The following is a 17,765-nucleotide window of genomic DNA, read 5'->3' on the forward strand; positions in this document are numbered from 1 at the left end:
TATTTCCTGTTGAACTTGCCATGGCCCTTTTCCCCTGACATTGCCTCTTGTTGTGACCCTCAGCTCATTCTCCATAGACCAACCAGAGTCATCTGGTTAAATAGCAGATCAAATAACTTTAGTCTCATATGTAAATCCCTTAATGGCTACCTACTGCATTCAGAATGAAACCTAATATTGTACTATGATCTGACTCCTGTCTACCTGTGTTAACCATTTGTGCTGCTCACCCACGTTTCCACTCCTTCTCTCCTAGGCATACGGGATGACTGCACTTCCTCATACCCTTCAAGTGGAGCTAGGACCCTGTGACTTGCTTTGGATAATGAAATGTGAGGAAAAATGATTTGAGATCCAGTACGTGACGACTGATGCATATTTTCTTCTCCTACAGTGATAAGGGAAACCAGTGTTGATATGGCGGTGCCACAAGATTGAAGCAGCCGAATTGCTGGTAATAGATAGAGGACAGCTGCCTTAGGAGTTTGCCCAAATTCCCAGTGGATTTTTCATGAGTGGAAAAAAAACCCCACCTTCTGTTGTGAGAGTTGAGGGTTGTTTGTAACGGCAGGAAAACGTAGCCTCTCCTTGATGGACACACTGTAGAAAGGGGGAATCCTTTGTAAAACAAAAGCAAAGGACAAAGTTTTTTTTCCAGAAAATGTCCTTGTTTTTCATTAGATTGTAAAAAGATTAACAACTGGTTCTTATTAATTATTCACAAAAAGAATCACAATGAATCCTCAAATTAGAGTGAATTTCTGGGTGGCAAAGCAGCAGGCACATCCATATTTTTGACAGTTAATAACAATCTTGGTTAATAACTCTGGATGTAGATGGGAAAGACTGGATTACCATGGGGGGGGAAGATGTGGGTGAAACTTTACAGAGAGAGAATTCGATATGAGGAAAAGTCACCTTAGATGTGTTTAAATATCATTACTGAAGTTAAACATTGACTAGGGAAGACATACTTTATTCCCCATCACCCAAGTAACACATGCTTCACTTTGTCTTAGGTTTAAAATGTGCCAGGAAGGATATAAGTGGTCCAAATTTGGCTGAAAAGGGAACAATTTGTGGGAAACACATTTTCCAAGCAGGAGCATTTCTTTGGCTTTTTCTACTCTGGCTCCTATTACCATATATCATCAATGGTTGGCAGTGTTTAATAGAACTTAATTTGAAGAGGGAGGGAGATAGAAAGAAAAGCACAGAGAGAAGACACATAGAAAGGTAGAAAGGAAGGCAGGTAGAAAGGCAGGCAGGGGAGGAGACAGGAAGGGAGGAAGGGAGGGAGCGAAGAAGGAATAGAAGGAAAGATGGAGGGAAGGACAGAAGGCAATAAATCTGTGACGAGGCTGGTATGTGCAGTCTCAGTGAGAGATGAAAGATGACCAACCATTCCTAGACCGCTTCAACACACCAAATATTAGGTGGCATTGTTCTGACCCTTTTTATCCAGGGTGACCATACTTTGGGAGGCTTAAGCTGAAATGGTGTGGTCACTACCAGTGAAAGTAGTGACTTCTCAATGAGCTGGCCTCCAGGCAGAGCAACCAGAAAAGGGCAATTCTCAGAGCTCATCTTCTCCAGAACATGGGAGAAATCACCAGAAGATATTGAACTCAAACTTTTTTTTTGTAGAAAAATTCCTTGTTTTTCGTTAGACTATAAAAAGATTAACAATTGGCTCTTACTAATTATTCACAAAAAGAATCACGATAAATCCATGTCCCTTGACTCCAGGGCACTGTTAGGGCATTCCACTGGCTAGGATCCTGGTTTCATGTCTTAAAATTCCCTGGTTCTAGGGACTAAACAGATGTCCTACTGCACTTCTCCATGATGTGGGCACCCAGGGCTCCGTAGCAAAGTCTTCTTGTACAAGCAGAAGGGGGCTGCATTGATCTGACAGCAAGCACTCTTTCATTCTGAACTGTGAGCAGCGTGGCCTGAGCAATCTCTTCTTTTTTGAAGGACTACACCATGTGTCCACTGTGAAGTTCATTTCCCACAATCCCTATCATTGAGTTAGTCCAGGACTGCTCATAGTTAGAGGCCCTAGTTGTGGCTCTGCCTCCTGGGATCTTGGATGAGGCCAGAGGTGGCCTCAAGGTTCGGACATTTGGCTGAGTAGAAAGCTTCAGGCTGGGCCATATAAGCCCAGGTTCCGGGCAGCTTGGGAGATTCGGGGAGTTTTCCTCTGGGGAAATGGATAATGAGCTGCTTTTCCAGACCTATGTGGGTTCGTGGTGGAAGAAGGGCATGGAATGCCGATGTTTAAGCTGGATCCCACTGCCTTTGTTTGCGTGTTGGCGACTGGACACTCCTGCTGGGCTGCCTCTGGGATCTCTGGGATTGCCGTCTCTTGCTGAGTCATCTGCTTGTTTTCAAACAAGCCTGGGTCTCCTTCATGAGGGAGCCTTTGCTCAGACCCCATGAGCTTGCCCTTGTGTTTTACCTGATGGCTGGCTTCCTGGCGGAAGGTTTGGACCAGGCAGTGCATCTGCAGGTGTGTGTGCCATGGAGACTCAGGGCTCTGAAGACAGCCTCTGTCAGCCTCCTCAAGCATCCCTGTTGGCTCGGGGTCCATCTTGTTCAAGGGCAGTGAGTGCCTTCGCTCCTTGTTAATCCAAACAGCACTGACCATGGATTCAGCAGGAGCAGGTGAGTTCCCTCCTGAGAAAGCAAGACACAGCAGGGTCACCACTGGAAAGGACCTGGGCAGCTCTCATTTGGGGGTCTCAGAGCTTTTAAGCTGAAAGAAGGCTATGCCCCAAACATAAAGCATGCCAGGTACTCATACATTGCACGTGTGTGTACACACATATATGGACACACATGATTCCACGCATATATGCTCACACACAGGCACTCCCTCCCACCCATGCAAGCTGTCTCTCTCTCTGTCTCTCTCACACAAACAATTATTCATTCATCCAACAAATACTTATTGAGCACTTATTATGTGCCAGGTATTATTTATTCTAGGTCCTGGGAATACGGAGTGAACACTGAGACAAAATCCATACTTTTATGATGTGTTACAGTGGGGTAGAAAAACAATAAGCAAATGAATATATTATAATAAAATTTCAGTTGGTAACCAATGCTATGGAGAGAACCTTAAGCATAATAGAGTTTAATAATAGACTTCAGTTTCTGACTCCAATGAGCAATAACCCCTAGGAAGAGCGAGGGGACTAGCATTTCAAACTGAAAGAATGGCAAGAAGCAAGGCACGCACAGGGTCACCCATGTGAGGACTCACTCCACTCACCAGTGGAAAAGACTTACGAAGTTTGTGTCCTGGGATTCTGGTACTGGATTTACCATCCAGGGCACAAGAGGGAGGAGCTGTGTTTCAAAGCAGCGTCTTTTGGAGGACTGGCCTTTATCTGTCTATCACATAGACACTGTTCTGGGGACACATTTGCAAAACCTACTGCTTCCCTGAACTGGCTTCAGGGATGAGGGCGCAGACCAGTCTGTCTTCTTCCTCGGGGACATATTTTTACCACCTTGTGGAACATAATAGTTTACAGTCAACTCTTGGTGGCAGCAAGTGTTGTGGGAATGAAAGGTATGTTCCTATAGAAAATAGGTCTGTGACAAGCCTGCAGTTCCCTCTGAATGGTCAGTGAAGCCCTCTTGAGCATGCTGGCATTTGTCACCGCAGGAGGCCCTACAAAGTGCATGGCAGAAGTGGGGAAATGGTGTTGGAGGAATAAAATCATAAGGAAGCCCCCGAGCTCCAGTTCTGGGAATCCAAGAGAAACAGAGGGCCAGGGTAGCCATCTCTGCAAACAGTTACAGTCCCGGAAACGCTAATTCCAGTGGTAAGACTGAAGCTTTGTTCCTGCTTTGTACCTGCACTCCTATTTTCTTAGTGTAACAAACATGAAAACCTTTACAAATATTCAAAATGTTATGTACTTATTTGAGAACAGAGGAAGACGGGGATGTGATGCTTCCTTAATTCTCCATCCTTGGTTCAGTTTGCCAGCAGATGCAGTTGGGGAACAGGTATTTTGAGTTCCTCCTTGATTTCTCTCTTCAGCTGGGATGAAGGAATGGGGAATGGAGATATGGAAAGAGGAGCTGCCTTACAGGGTTGTTGGGAATGTTAGATGAAATGCACATAAAGCACCCAGCCCAGATATGAGTTCCCATCCCCATTCCGTTTCTACATATGATGACTCCCACATTACCTGAATGTGAATGTGACAAAAGCATATGCCTTTTGGACACCAACCACCGGGGCACAGGGGCTTCCTAGACCCCAGCTCAGGTCCCAAGGTGCCCTTTTGTTGCATCAGGACAACCATACTGCTACTTGGAACTGCATTTCTAGAACCTAGGTCCTCTCCATAGTGCTAAGACAGGATGAAGAAAGCTAATTCCAGGGTTCTTCCTTCCATTAACCAACTCCCATAATACCTGCCCTTCCAAACACAACCCAATGTCTTAAGACACAGTTTTTAGTAGGAGCCGATCTCAATGGCCACCCCATCTTCCTGGGTCTCTCTGTGTTTTGGACGCAGAGGATCACTAACTTCTAAATTCCCTCTGCTCGCTTGGCTTTGTGACATTAATATCTCCTGTTTTTTCCCCCTACCATTTAAAAAATATTTAATTGTGGTACAACACACATGACATACAATTTACCATCATAACCATATTTAGGGTTACAGTTCAGTAGAGTTAAGTAGATTCATATTGTCATGTAGCTGATCTCCAGAACTTTTTCATCACCCCAAACTAAAACTCTATGCCCCTTAAACCACAACTCTCCGTTTCTCCCTCCTCCCTGCTCTTAGCAACCACCCTTCTACTTCCTATGAATTTGACCCCTCCAGGTGCCTCATAGAAGTAATATCATACAGCATTTGTCTTTTTCTGAATGGCTTATTTCACTGAGTATAATGTCCTCCAAGTTCATCCATAGTTATACAAGGTTCAGCATGTGTCAAGTTTCCTGCCTTTTAAAGGCTGTACTATACCTACTCTCTCTGTCTTCCCTCACTTCTCTTCGTTGGCTTGTCCCAGTATGAATGTAAGTGTCTGGAATATTCCAGAACTCTAATGTTCATCCCAGCATCTTGTCAATGTACACATCGAACTGCCACAATTTTACCCCATGCCCATGGCCTCAACTACCACCTATATATCGATGACCCCAAATCTATATCTCCAGCCCAGATATCTCTCCTGGGAAGCAGGCTGGTTGGAAGTCCTACAGACAACTATCTCGAATGCAGCGTGTTCGCCAAGAAATTCATCTCTCCCTGTGGAATATATTCCCTATCTCAGTGAATGGCATCACCATCTACCCTGCTGCTAAAATATAGGCAAAATTGATTTCTTTTGGTCTCTCTAGCATCATTTTCACCTCATTTTTGTAAACTTACCCTGGAGAACTAACTACCTTATTCTTCATACCCAGTCTAAATGCTTCCAGTGTCCTTCCAATTCAGATTTATGAGACCTAAGCGACCTGGTCCTCAGCCAATCAGCACAGAAAGTCCTGAAGACCTTTGTAGGTATCAATCCACTTCATTCCTATCACAACCCTGTAATTTAGGTACTACAGTTATTCCCAGTGGACAGATAAGGAACCCGAGTCACAGAGAATTTACATAACTTGTTCAAAGCTGTACATAGCAAGAAAGTGGTGGAGCTGGGACGCAAGCTTTTCAGAGACCAAGTATAGGACCACTCCATCAGGCAGTGTGTGACTTCTCACAATTAGAGAAAAATGCAGAATTGTACATTGTTAGAAGTGCTTTAAAAGGCCCGGACCCAGCCTGGGGGTCAGAAGTCGTCCCTGAGAAGGCAGAATCCTGCACACTCCTTGCACTAATATGCCTAAGTGATGACTTGGTAATGATGGAGGCAGGAGCTCAGAGTTATAGAATGCAGGAGAAAGGGCCAGAGGGAGGGTTGGGACAGGGATGGTGAATACCACGGGGCACACGGAGTTGGAGCTATCTTTCGGACGTGCCCATTACAGGGATTTGTGAGTCTGGATCACAGGTGGGTTAAGCATGATGCTTTCATTTGATCGTGGTTTAATTTAATAAGTGCTTGCTGAGCGACTGAACGAATCAACATCCTGGAGGATGGGGTAGGGCTTTAAGAACCTTTCAGCTTATGCCCTGCAAAGATGGGAGGGTGGTGCTATTTGGCTGTGCCAATTCAGTTCAAAGGGATTGCACTGGTTGGCAACAACCTAAGTAATATGAGATGGGTGCCTTTGGCTCAGAAGTGCCACTTTTGTCTCCAAAAGGCTGCATACATCCTATTCCAGGCAGTGAGGTCCCTTTGGCCCCTGATTTCTTCCCAGCCTGGCCCAGTGCAGGATGGGTCACTCAACAAGTCCCGAACTGTCCAAATAACTGTAGAAACTCCCAGGCACAGGCTTGACCTTTCAGGGGATCTCCTTACCTTCTTGAACCTGTTCCTCTGTTAGAGGATAAAGGGCTCAGGTTTGACAATCGCGTGATTTCTGAGCTATATGCTCCTAACTTCCTCCTGTAATGAAATCTGAGTTCCTGAAGGGAAGAGGCTCCCCCCCTTTGAAGAGGGGGCTTCAGTGTCTCCTTGGACCCCCCTGGCTGCTGTTTGAGGCTGTGATGACTGAGTTCCCTGAGCCAGGACTCCTAGTGGATCCCTGAGTCCTGTGCTTCCTCTAGCTAGTGCCCAGGCTGTCGGGAATGCCATGTCTTCCTTCTCCGGAGCCAGTTTCTCAGGTTTGTAGGAGGTGCCTTGGTGAGGCCAGCCAGGAGGCTGAGCTCGCATCTCCCCACCTGGCCTAGCAGGGGGGCCAAGCCCAGCTCACCAGGCAGACCAGTCCAGCAAGATCAGAACACAAGAGCAGAGGCCAAGGAACAGCAGGCGGCCGGCCAGATGCCTGGCTGAGGCCCCTGGCTCAGCTGGCAGGGGACTGAGCCTAGCAGAGCTACCCTGTATCAGCCTGCTCTGTATCAGCCTACCCTGTATCTACCCTGCTCTAGCTCTGACTTCAGGTGGTCTGCACACCTGCTCTTCCCCACCAAGAGGGCCGGCAGAGTTCTGGTTCCCACCCCCCCATTCCACCCACAGCCAGGCCCTTCTCCCCTCTACTGCAGCTCCCAGCACCTGCCCAGCCCTACCTTTCGGGAGTACCACAAGGTGGCCCTGGGCCCTCTGCTGCTGCCTCAAGCCTTCGTACTGGGCTCGCAGGAGTTGGATGCTGAGTGGGGGCCCTTTTCCCGGGGCCTGAGTCCTGGAGCCCTCAGCCATGAGGAGAGACCCCACCTGCCAGAAGTGGGCAGGGCACAGACATTGGCAGGGCAACCCCTTCATCCGGATCCGGGAGAAAAGCAAACACTGAGGGGAGGGGCAGGGGGCGGGGTGGGAGGTGGCAGAGCAAATGGGGATTGGGGAGGGAAGTGAGGAGGGAAGGTGGAAAGATGCAGGGGAGGGAGAGAGATGAGGGGGAGGGACAGGGGGATATTGGGGGAAGGAAAATGTAAGCGAAAAGAAAAGTGGAGGGAAATGTAGGGCCAAGTGGAAAGGTGGGGAAGGAGTAAAGCTAGGGGAGGAGAGAAAGACCAGCTAGAGGAAAACGGGGGAAGAGGAGGAGAAATGCGGGGGAAAGGAAAAGTCCGGGGGGAGGAGGGGACTGTGGAGGAGGAAAGGAAGGAAGAGGGAAAGAAAGAATGGAGGAAGAAGGTGGTAGTAGCAAGGAGGATTGGTTGGGTGGGAGAAGAGTGAGGACGTTGGGACAGCAGGAGGATGGAGGGGAAAAGGAGTGAATGGGGAGTAGGAGATTGAGGGGCCCCGGGGTGAGGCGAGGAGTAAGGGAATAAAGAGAAAGGCAAGCACAGCTGTTCAGCGTCCTTCTGGGGGTCCAAGGAGGTGCTGTATTTCCAGGTCCTTCACTGCTTGATCCCGAAGTTTAGACTCCAATTCCAAGAGATACGGTGAAGCCTGCCGTTTCCTAGCAGAGCTGGGGAATGCCGAGTGCTTGCTCGGCTCACCCCTCTTGGACTGGAACCTGGACGCTCATCAGCAAACCAGCCCATTCAGTTTGCAGTTGGAAAAGGAACACCCTCTGCAGCCTCACAAAGCTGGTGCCTCAGGGATGTGCATGCTGCAGCCATGTCCTAGGGAAACCCAGTAGCAAAGGTGTCCCCAAGGTCTCCACTCACTCCCAACGCACATCTCAGGAGAAAGCCCAGCCCCAAAGCCTTCCTTGGGGAAAGAGCCCAAGGGAGTCCAGGCCTCTAGCCAAGCCCCACCTCTTTGACATTCGATGCAGCCTCTGAGGTCTCAGCATTTTGCAACCAAGCAGTAAGTTGGTGTTGATCTTACCCACAGCTCGGTGCACCCTCACCCTCTGCTTGCCAGCCCCACCATCTCTGATTCCCCGCTGAATCCAAGACCCTTTACCTGTTGCCCCAGCTTCAACCTATCCTTGCTCCATTTAGTCAATGAAGTGCCTTTTCTATCTTCTACCAGGGACTAATTGATTTCCCAGTTACCCAAGACACCTATGGAGGCAATGGAAACAGAGTAGAGACTGGATTTAGGGGAAGTTTTGGAGGTTAACTGGATAGGATCCAGCCATTGGGTGTGGTGGTGAAAGATGGAGGATCCATCTTCATTGAGTAGTGTGTCAGTTTGCTAGGGCTGCAAAACAGAACAAAGTACCATCAATTGCTAGTCATTGGATGTGGACTGTGGAGGTAGATTGGATTGTGGATGTGAATGTGGATTGTGGATGTGAATATGGATTGTGGATGTGCTACTGTTGGATACAGGGGTAAGAGACAGAGGCTTCATTTTCATTGAGTAGTATGTTTGTGTGCTAGGGCTGCAAAACAAAACAAAGGACCACAAATGTAGTGGCTTAAACGAAAGTAATCTATTGTCTACAGTTCCAGAGGCTCGAAGTCTGAGAACAAGATGTCAGTCAGCAGAGTTAGTTCCTTCTCGGGGTTGGAAGAGATAATCTGTTCCACGCTTCTCACCTAGCTTCTGGCAGTTTGCTGACAATCTTTGGTGCTCCTTGGCTTGTAGAAACATCACCTGGTCTCTGCCTTTATATTCACATGGCGTTCTCCCTGTGTGTATGTCTCTGTGTCCAAATTTCTCCTTTTCTTCCTTCAGGAAGGACACCAGTCATATTGGATTGGGGCCCACTAATGATCTCATCTTAATTAAATTAATTAAATCTGCAATGACTCTATTTCCAAATAGAGTCACATTCTGAGGTTCTGGTGTTAGAACTTCAACCTATGAATCTTGCAGGACACAATTTAACCCATACCAGGTAGAGAAGTGGTAGTTCTAATCACAGAGATGGCACAGGGAAGAAGCAGACTGGGGGGGCAAAGGAGAAGAGGGCTTTGTTTTAGATCTTATGTTTCAGGTGCCTATGGTCTTTGGGTCATCGGGAGTGAGCTAGATGCTTGGTAGAGAAATGTAAATGTCATCATTTATGAAAATGATACAGTCCACGATTGGAAAAGTTTTATCATTAGACAGGTATACATAGAATTGAGGGATGGTCCAAATAGCTCTTTCTTTTGCCTTTTGAGTTCCCCTTTTCTGTTTGCTTGTTCAAGTTCATGCTGGGTGGACAGAGAGGCTTCCTCCATGCATTCCTATTTTCTCCTTTCTCCTCTTTTGTCTCAGGGTCTAACTTCTTTCTCTTATAATGATGGCATCTGGGCCATCATTATGTTCTAAGAATTGAAGGAGAGGATGAATGGTCTAGGCTGGTGGAGTTTCTAGAAAACTACTTCTTAGCATTATTTCTGTACTATTATGTTTTTTTAAAAGGTCTCACTCTCTTTTTCTCACCTCATCAGGACCTTTTCAGTTATCCTGGCTTGGGCTGGGTGTGCCTATGAGTAGAGCGGACATGCACTCCTGAAAGAATTTATGGAGGTGAAAATGCCCACCTGACCTCATGAGAATGGAAATCTTCAGCTGATATGTGGCCTCTGAAGTCTTAGAATTGAGTGAAATCTCTAATTTAGGAGGATATTTCAAGATACCAAGTTCTGGGAAGATCGCTATTTAAGGGGCCGGCAGAAGTCAGAAGATAATGTTGAAAACTGGAAAAGTGAAGTCAAAATGGTAGGAGAGGAAACAGTGAAGAGGGGCATTCCAGACTGTAAGGAAGGAAAGAAATGTCACAAATGATGCAGGGTGGTCAAAATGGGAGAGACAATCTCCTGATCTTTCTACCTGCCCTATAGAATAGCATCTGAGAAATACATACCGTGTTTCCCCGAAAATAAGACCTAGCTGGACAGTCAGCTCTAATGCATCTTTTGGAGCAAAAATTAATATAATACCTGGTATATTATATTATACTATATTATATTATATTATATTATATTATATTATATTATATTAATCAGTCTTATAGTAAAATAAGACCACGTCTTATATTACTTTTTGCTCCAAAAGATGCATTAGAGCTGATTGTCAGGCTAGGTCTTATTTTCGGGGAAACACGGTATGCAGAAGAACATATGCAGAAGACTGGTTATCAGTCTGACTACATGGTAAAACCACCTTAGGAGTTTTTAAAAAATACCAGTGTTTCAGTTCTTCCCCTAAACAGCCTGACTTAATTAGTCTGAAGTGGTGTCTGGATATTTCTAAAGTTCTCCACTGTACTAGAGAGCCATCCGCCTAGTTGTTTGCGTCCCTGGGTCTCTCAAAGAGACAAGCAGTGTAAGATAGCCCAAACTTTTTCATCCCTTTTGAACAGGATGTCTCTCTATCATGAGCAGAAGGCAAAAGGGACCCTCCATGCTGGTCCTGCTGCACTGGCCATAAAATTGGACTTGATTTCCACTATATTTTGGCATTGAGTTGTCAGTCTTCACCTTTAGTATTAACAGTTGTCTGTTTCTATGGGTGCATCTTTGTAGCTATTTCAGTGAGAAGTAGGAGAGGCTATCAGCGGCCACTTTCATGCCTTTTAGAAGCTTAAGTTCCCTCTTTTGCTTCATATGGTTCCTCTCTCTCTCTTTTAACACCCAATCTTTAACCCATTTGGAACTGATTTTAATGTTAGAGTGTTAAGTATAAGGCAGAGATGTAGCTCTTTTTATTCTCCAAATAAGTGCCCAATTGTCCCAATACCATTTCTTGAATAAACTTTCCTTTCCCTATGATTTGAGATAACAACAAAAGTAGTGTAAGAAAAAAAAAGGCAACTGTATTATAACCCAGGGATTCTTCAGGAATAAATGAAAAATATGATTGAGTCTGGATAATGATGACTGCTGCTGCTAAAAGGGTGTGCTTTATTATTCAGGTAGACTCTCTAGGGCAGCAAGAAAGAAGCTTTGCATTTGCTCAGTGTTCGAGACATGGGAGTAGGGATGAGATGCACTGTTATTTGAGAGAATATTTTCTTTTTCCGTATGTGTTTAAACTGAACCGAACCTGAAATGTGTAAAGTCTGTGACTGAGAGATAAGCCTGTGATTGTTCTAACACGATCACTAACTAAAGGAACCACTATTCCTGCAGTTCTCACTGAAGCTTATAGTAAAGGACATTAGACCGAGAGGATCCAAGTCTGCTCCTGTCCAAGAGATCAGCTATTCTATGAGACTTGGGTGGCAACAGGTGTCACTTGTCCCTTAGGGCACTACTCCAGAGAGAATCACTCCAACGGGAGGCATTGTGACCCAAGGGCCAGCCTTGGGTGGGTGGAGATTCAGAGACTTGAAGAAGGAAGCCCACAGGGGAGATGCTTTGAGAGCCAAAGTCCAGGAGAGCCACATACACAGTGGGGATGGGACAGGAATGGGTGCTGTCCTGGTGAAGGACTTTCAAGTTCTTTCCACTGGAAATTCCAGGGAAAGCTTAAGGTACCCCAACCTCAAGGTTTTCCTCTTCCCCCGTCCCCAGTACCTCCCAAACACTAATCTGCTTTCTGTTTCTATGGATTTGCCTCTTCCTATAAATGGAACCATGCAATAGGTGACCTTTTATGTCTCACTTCTTTCACTTAGCATCATGTTTTCACGGTTCATCTATGTTGTAGCGTAGATCAGTACTTCTTTCCTTTTCACTTTTGCACAATATTCCATTGTACGAATATATCTTTTGTTTATCCACTCGTCTGTTGATGGACACTTTGGCTATTGTGAGTAGTGTGACTGTGAACAGTGCTGCTGTAAATATTCATATCCAGATTTTTGTTTGAAGACCTGTTCTCAGTTCTTTTGGGTGCGCTACCGAGGCATCTACTCCTTGCTAAATCATATGGTTCTTGTATGTTATTTTTATTGCAAAACTTCCTTGGCTGAAAAGGTGTTGTGTTTTGATGACATTGAAAGATTTCTGTGCAGTACGCTTTGTCTTTCCTAGTGACATGCCAAGAGCTCTGCCCTGCGGTAGGCTGGCCTTTGCATGTTAGTTGGTGTGTGTGTTTGGTTTTTTGGAAAGAGGATTATAGTTTATAATTTTTAACCGTGTAATGACAAAATAACTTCTTGGCTATAAACAAGATTTTGAGAAGCAAGGATACCTTCTGACCCATTGGTATTTCTTTTCTCAATACTGTTGCTTCAAATACATTGAAAGTCCATTGTGGAAAAATGCATAAAACTTCTCCCAAATTTGTTTTGCTGTGGCCCATCAGAATCATTACCTATGCAATTGCTATTTTATCAAATAATTGTATAAAATCATTTAAGGGAATTTTAGAGGTAGTGTAATGATTATGTCCTTGGAATCTGATACCTGGGTTTGAATCCTGGCTCTGCCACTTACTAGTTGTGAAATCTTGGGCAAGTTTCTTAACATAAGAAACCTCCCTGTGCCTTAGTTTTCCCATCGGCTAAATGGAGCCAATAATATCACCTTTGTAAAGATGCAATGTCCTTAGAACAGTGCCTAGTGTGAGTTTGGCACTGCAGGAGCTTATTTTGAATGCAAATTCACAAATGTTCCAAATAATTACAATATCTTTCATCAAAATTTAGTTTTGACAATGCCTATCATTCTCTGCAGTAGAACATTTCCCCCCCCAAATAAAACTTATAAAAGCTATTGAAAGAACACTATGGGACAACTACCTAATAATTAGCTTCAAATACCTAAAAAGAGACATCACAAATTTTAAGACAATTTTACTAATAACAAAACACAATGCTATTATAATAATAATAGCCCCCACGTTTTGGTTTTGAGGTCGAGATTCATTTCACTCAACATTTATTCATTCAATATGAACTTATTCAACTACCACAATGATCCAGACTCACTAATCAGTACAAAACAGTAAATTAAACAGACACTGTCCTCATGGAACTTCTAGTCCGGCGGTGGGACAGAAATGAAGAACAAGTAAACTGAAAATTGCATAATTATAATTTATGATATGAACTGGATGAAGAGAACATAATAAACAACTTAAATGAAATAATGCACATAAAGTGTTGGGGGGGTTCCTGGCCCTTAGACAATGTGCAATAAAAGTTATTTGTGATTATTTATTATTCCCATAATTATTATAATTTATCCAGTTTATTCACCTGTAAAAAAAAAAAAAAATCCATCATCTTAAAGTTTCCTGCCCTCTAGTGGGGACTTTGAGTCATAGCCACACAAACAACAGAAAGGTTGAGTGTTTTTTGATGTTTCCAGCTGCTGTTTAATGAGCTCCTGCTGGTGGAGTGCCCAGCAAAGAACTGCACAGGCCATGCAACAGAGGGCCCCACATGCCCATAACTTCCTTCAGAGGCCTTCTTTATGCATGATTGGTGCCACGTGTCCTCACCGTCTTCCCTGGGCACCATTGATGGCTAATCAGTGGCCTGTGAAGTGACCGGAGGTAGAAATTCTACTAAATAGGGCTCTGCATAGAGGAGAGTGAAAGGCCCAGCTAGTCAGCCTTCAAAATAGAGCAAGACAGAGCCAATTAATCCACAGTCCAATTGAAGGGATGGAAAGTATTTAAACCACGATGGCAGAGCATCGGAGTGAAGAATGCCTGCAACTGATCAGCCAGGGCTGCCTCCTCTCCCAAAGATGTTGCAGTAGCCCCGGGTAAGTCCAGGTGAGGCTGGTGACCATGGCCTTTGTCCTACCTTCCCTGAACATTTTTGCCATAACCCTGAGTTATCCCAGGTAGTTCCAGTGTCAAAGAGCCTCACAAAGATGTTTTAATAAGCCATCCCAGTTCATTCTTGCAAGCCTCCTGAGAAACGTATTATTTTCTCTGTTATAGGGGCTCAGAGAGGTTAAGTTACATACCCAAGGTCCCACAGCTAATAATTGGCAGTACAGAATTTGAACCCCCTTCTTTCTGCCATCAGACCTTGTGATATCAGAACTTTTACTACCCCATAATCCATATCTGTCGTATTGAAACTTGAGTTTAAATGGAGATATGAGATTAGATAGTCTCCCACTTTATATTATAACAAAACCCTCTTTTAAAATAACTAGGTTAAAAAACTTTAATCAGGTCATCAGATAAGGTTTTGTACCAGCTTTCAAAATCAGTTAACGTCTGGGAACAATTTGATCCCTTGCTCCACAATCTTTAAGTTTTCCTTTAATGACCTCACTCTGAATCTGATTATGGATTGAAAAGCCTTCCCACAGTTTGGACCCACGTTCTTGGGGATTGTGTTCTGTTTTAGCCAAAGTCAGAAAACTGCTTTCCTAAGGTGTGTAAACTAACTCAGGGATTCTCATTCCTGACTGCACATTCAGAAGCACTTGACTAACTTCGTAAAGTTACTTATGCTGGGGCTTCATCCCACACCTATTGCATCCAAATCATAGAAGGTGGGGCCTGGGCATCGGTCCTTTAATACTTGCCAGGGTGCAGCCAGGGCCAAGAACCACTGAGCTATTTCAGTGGTTGTTTGTTAAGCTACCTGGTTTTGGAGAAAGTTTCTTCTGTTCACACTCTTGGCAGGGCTGTTTGCAGAGATTCATTTATAGGGTGTGGTAGTGGTGGTGGGGAGTGGAAGAAGGGTCTCGTCTGTCTTCCTCGATGCACCTGCTGTGTATTCTCTGCCCCTGTCTTAACACAGGTATGGCCTGGACTGTCTGCACTGCTACCTGAACTCTGGACCTGGGACACAGAATACTGAACCTAATTTCACACTTTCAGCTGGACTTACCTACAGCTCTCCGACCTGTAAACGTTACCCTGTCTTGTTACCCAGGCTATGAGCTTCTGCTTAGACTGTGCAGGCCTCTGCTCTATTGTTCACCTACACTGTGGGTATCTGAATAGCATGGTAATTTGTGCACAGATCTAAGTATGTGCACTAAATGCCAGGGAAATTTCCCAAAAGTCCTACAGTTGTCTGCTTGTTTTTACCAAAGATTTCCACTGCCATCTATATCTTTTGGAAAATGACTTTTGGAGCCCCGGAGGTTTTACCAATGACCCCTGGGCTTACAGAAATCATTCAGTGTGAACTAGCCAGGTCAGAGTTGTTCAATTTGGCATAATTTCCCTGTTGAGTTTTCACATTTAATTCAGCCCTTTCTGATAGTCTAACAGGCTATTATTTTTGTGTTTTGGTGGCTATAACCCCTCCAGGGTCAGTAAGGCCCCAGATGTTAAAATTTTAGAATAAGGAGTGGCCAGGTGGCTCAGTTGGTTAGAGCGTGAGCTCTGAACAACAGGGTTGCTGGTTCAATTCCCACATGGTCCAGTGAGCTGTGACCTCCACAACTAGATTGAAGACAACGAGCTGCCACTGAGCTGCCGGAGGGGCGACCGGATGGCTCAGTTGGTTAGGGTGCGAGCTCTCAACAACAAGGTTGCTTGTTCAATTCCTGCATGGGATGGTGGGCTGTGCCCCCTGTAACTAAGATTGAAAACAGTGACTGGACTTGAAGCTGAGCTGCGCCCTCCACAACTAGATTGAAGGACAATGACTTGGCTGGGCTTTGGAGAAACACACTGTTCTCCAATATTCCCCATTAAAAAAAATATTAGAACAAATAAGACATGCTTAATACACTCTGTTTGAAAGACTTGGTGTTAAGTGAAGACTATATTTCCTACCATGTTTATCCGATGGAAAATCATTACAACTGTTGACAAAAAGACATCCAAACATAGAGAGAAGTTTATAAAAGTTTATTAGAGTCAAAGATTGAAGACATGCCCTAAAGCAAGATATCAATGGATTGAGAAAATGCTCTGGAGAATGGCAGTTTTGCAGCTTATTTTATCCATTAGAATCAAAGGAGGAGCCATAAGGAAGGTTACATGAAATCTGTCAGTGGCAGATCAAGGAGGCAGGAGAAAGCAACGCGAGGAAATCTCTTGGATTAGATAAAAAAAGCAAAAGGGAGAAACACATATTTTACATTGGCCGGCACAGGATAGTTAATAATTAACGTTTACAGCACACAGAGAAGGTATGCCAGGAACAAGATAGCAACGAGGGGTTCTGTGCTCTGTGCTCTGGTGCCTGTGGTTGTGCCTTTGAGGAGTCTAGAAAATTCCTTTGACATTTCAAATGTATGTTATCCTAGATGTGTAAGAACAGTGCACAGGGCTCACTTAAGGTCAAGACTGACCTTTGCTAAGGAAGCTATGGGCCTGGGACGCGACTACCTGCCCTGTGTGGTTACTTGCGGTCACTGAGCTTGTCAGGCCTGCCATGTGGCCCCCTGAGCGTGTCAGATTTATCACATAGCCCCCTTTTTGTTCACACCATTAATTTGAAGCATATTTGTGTTTTGCTAGAAATAATCTCATGCTATCAAAAGAGTTAGAGTCTCTTTCCAGTATCATTATCCAACAAACACAGAAACACTCGAAGGCTTTGTCCTTTTTGACGAATTTGCTGGTTTCATGGATATTATTTTCTTTATCTTGCAAGGTGTGGCCCAGAAAGTTACATTTGTTACCTATGAATTACGCATGTGACACGAATAATTCTTTTCCATCTCAATGTTTTAATTAACACCTTAAGAAATCATTTAGCAAGTAATATCAAGTTGTAAGGATTTAATCTGACTTGAAGTTCAAGGTGTGGATTTGATAAGAATAATTTTCTTATTTTCATTTTCACAAGTAATTAAATCTTCAGTAATAATTTACAATGTCTTATTTCAGAATTTCACATGGATTATGCTCGATAAAGTCTTAATTTTCATTGTGGCCAGTTTTAAAGAATTTAAGCAGTTTTCTTATTTGGAAATTTTCTATTTGTCCCTTTCAAATTTTTCTTCTATTCTGTCATTATTATCTTTCTATTATGATCTTGACTTGTATTCATTTCAATGATCCAAAGAATTGAAAACGATATGTAGTTGTTTTCAAGCATTCAAAATTTTAATATAAAAATGTAAATTGGAAGTTAGAAAATTAAAAAATATCAGAATGGGCTCACGTTTTCAAAAACTATTTTCTCTTTAAATATTCAAAATTGCCTCAAAATTAAGGAACAAAAACATAAAGAGATTATTCAACAAAACCAAAAAGTTTTTCTTGATTTCTGAAAATGAATTTAATCTTATTAAATACTTTTATAAAAAATAAAACTACTCGATTCTAGTATTCAACGTCCATCTACTTGTTTTTGTAAAGGATTATGATTAATATCACGTTTCACATGGTTTCACGTGTTACATCTAGGCCTATATATTTCTGCACAAATTCAAGAGTGAGATGAACTCTGTAATATTGCAAAATGTTCCTCGGTTGCCATGTGCAACTGTGTTGCAAAGACTACACTAATTAGTGAGTATCTCAGG

At 43.8% G+C, this 17,765-nt stretch overlaps 1 protein-coding gene across 1 annotated transcript; it reads right to left on the reverse strand.

Moving 5' to 3' along the window:
• Positions 1-415: 415 nt before the first annotated feature.
• On the reverse strand, positions 416-8,863 carry LG04H9orf152 (linkage group 04 C9orf152 homolog). The gene is made up of 2 exons (XM_019734145.2): positions 7,158-8,863; positions 416-2,682 (listed from the first exon to the last, which is right to left on the reverse strand). The coding sequence occupies exons 1-2, from the start codon at positions 7,348-7,350 to the stop codon at positions 2,147-2,149; spliced, it is 729 nt and encodes a 242-aa protein (XP_019589704.2). The 5' UTR covers positions 7,351-8,863; the 3' UTR covers positions 416-2,146.
• Positions 8,864-17,765: the final 8,902 nt, after the last annotated feature.

The sequence above is a fragment of the Rhinolophus sinicus genome, linkage group LG04, assembly GCF_036562045.2.
Source record: "Rhinolophus sinicus isolate RSC01 linkage group LG04, ASM3656204v1, whole genome shotgun sequence".
NCBI lineage: Eukaryota > Metazoa > Chordata > Mammalia > Chiroptera > Rhinolophidae > Rhinolophus > Rhinolophus sinicus.

Coding starts and splice junctions, on each gene's coding strand:
- LG04H9orf152 (XM_019734145.2), bottom strand. CDS start 7,350: ATGAAGGGGTTGCCCTGCCAATGTCTGTGCCCTGCCCACTTCTGGCAG. Junction 2,683..7,157: donor CCTTGTGGTACTCCCGAAAG/GTAGGGCTGGGC, acceptor TTGCTTTCTCAG/GAGGGAACTCACCTGCTCCT.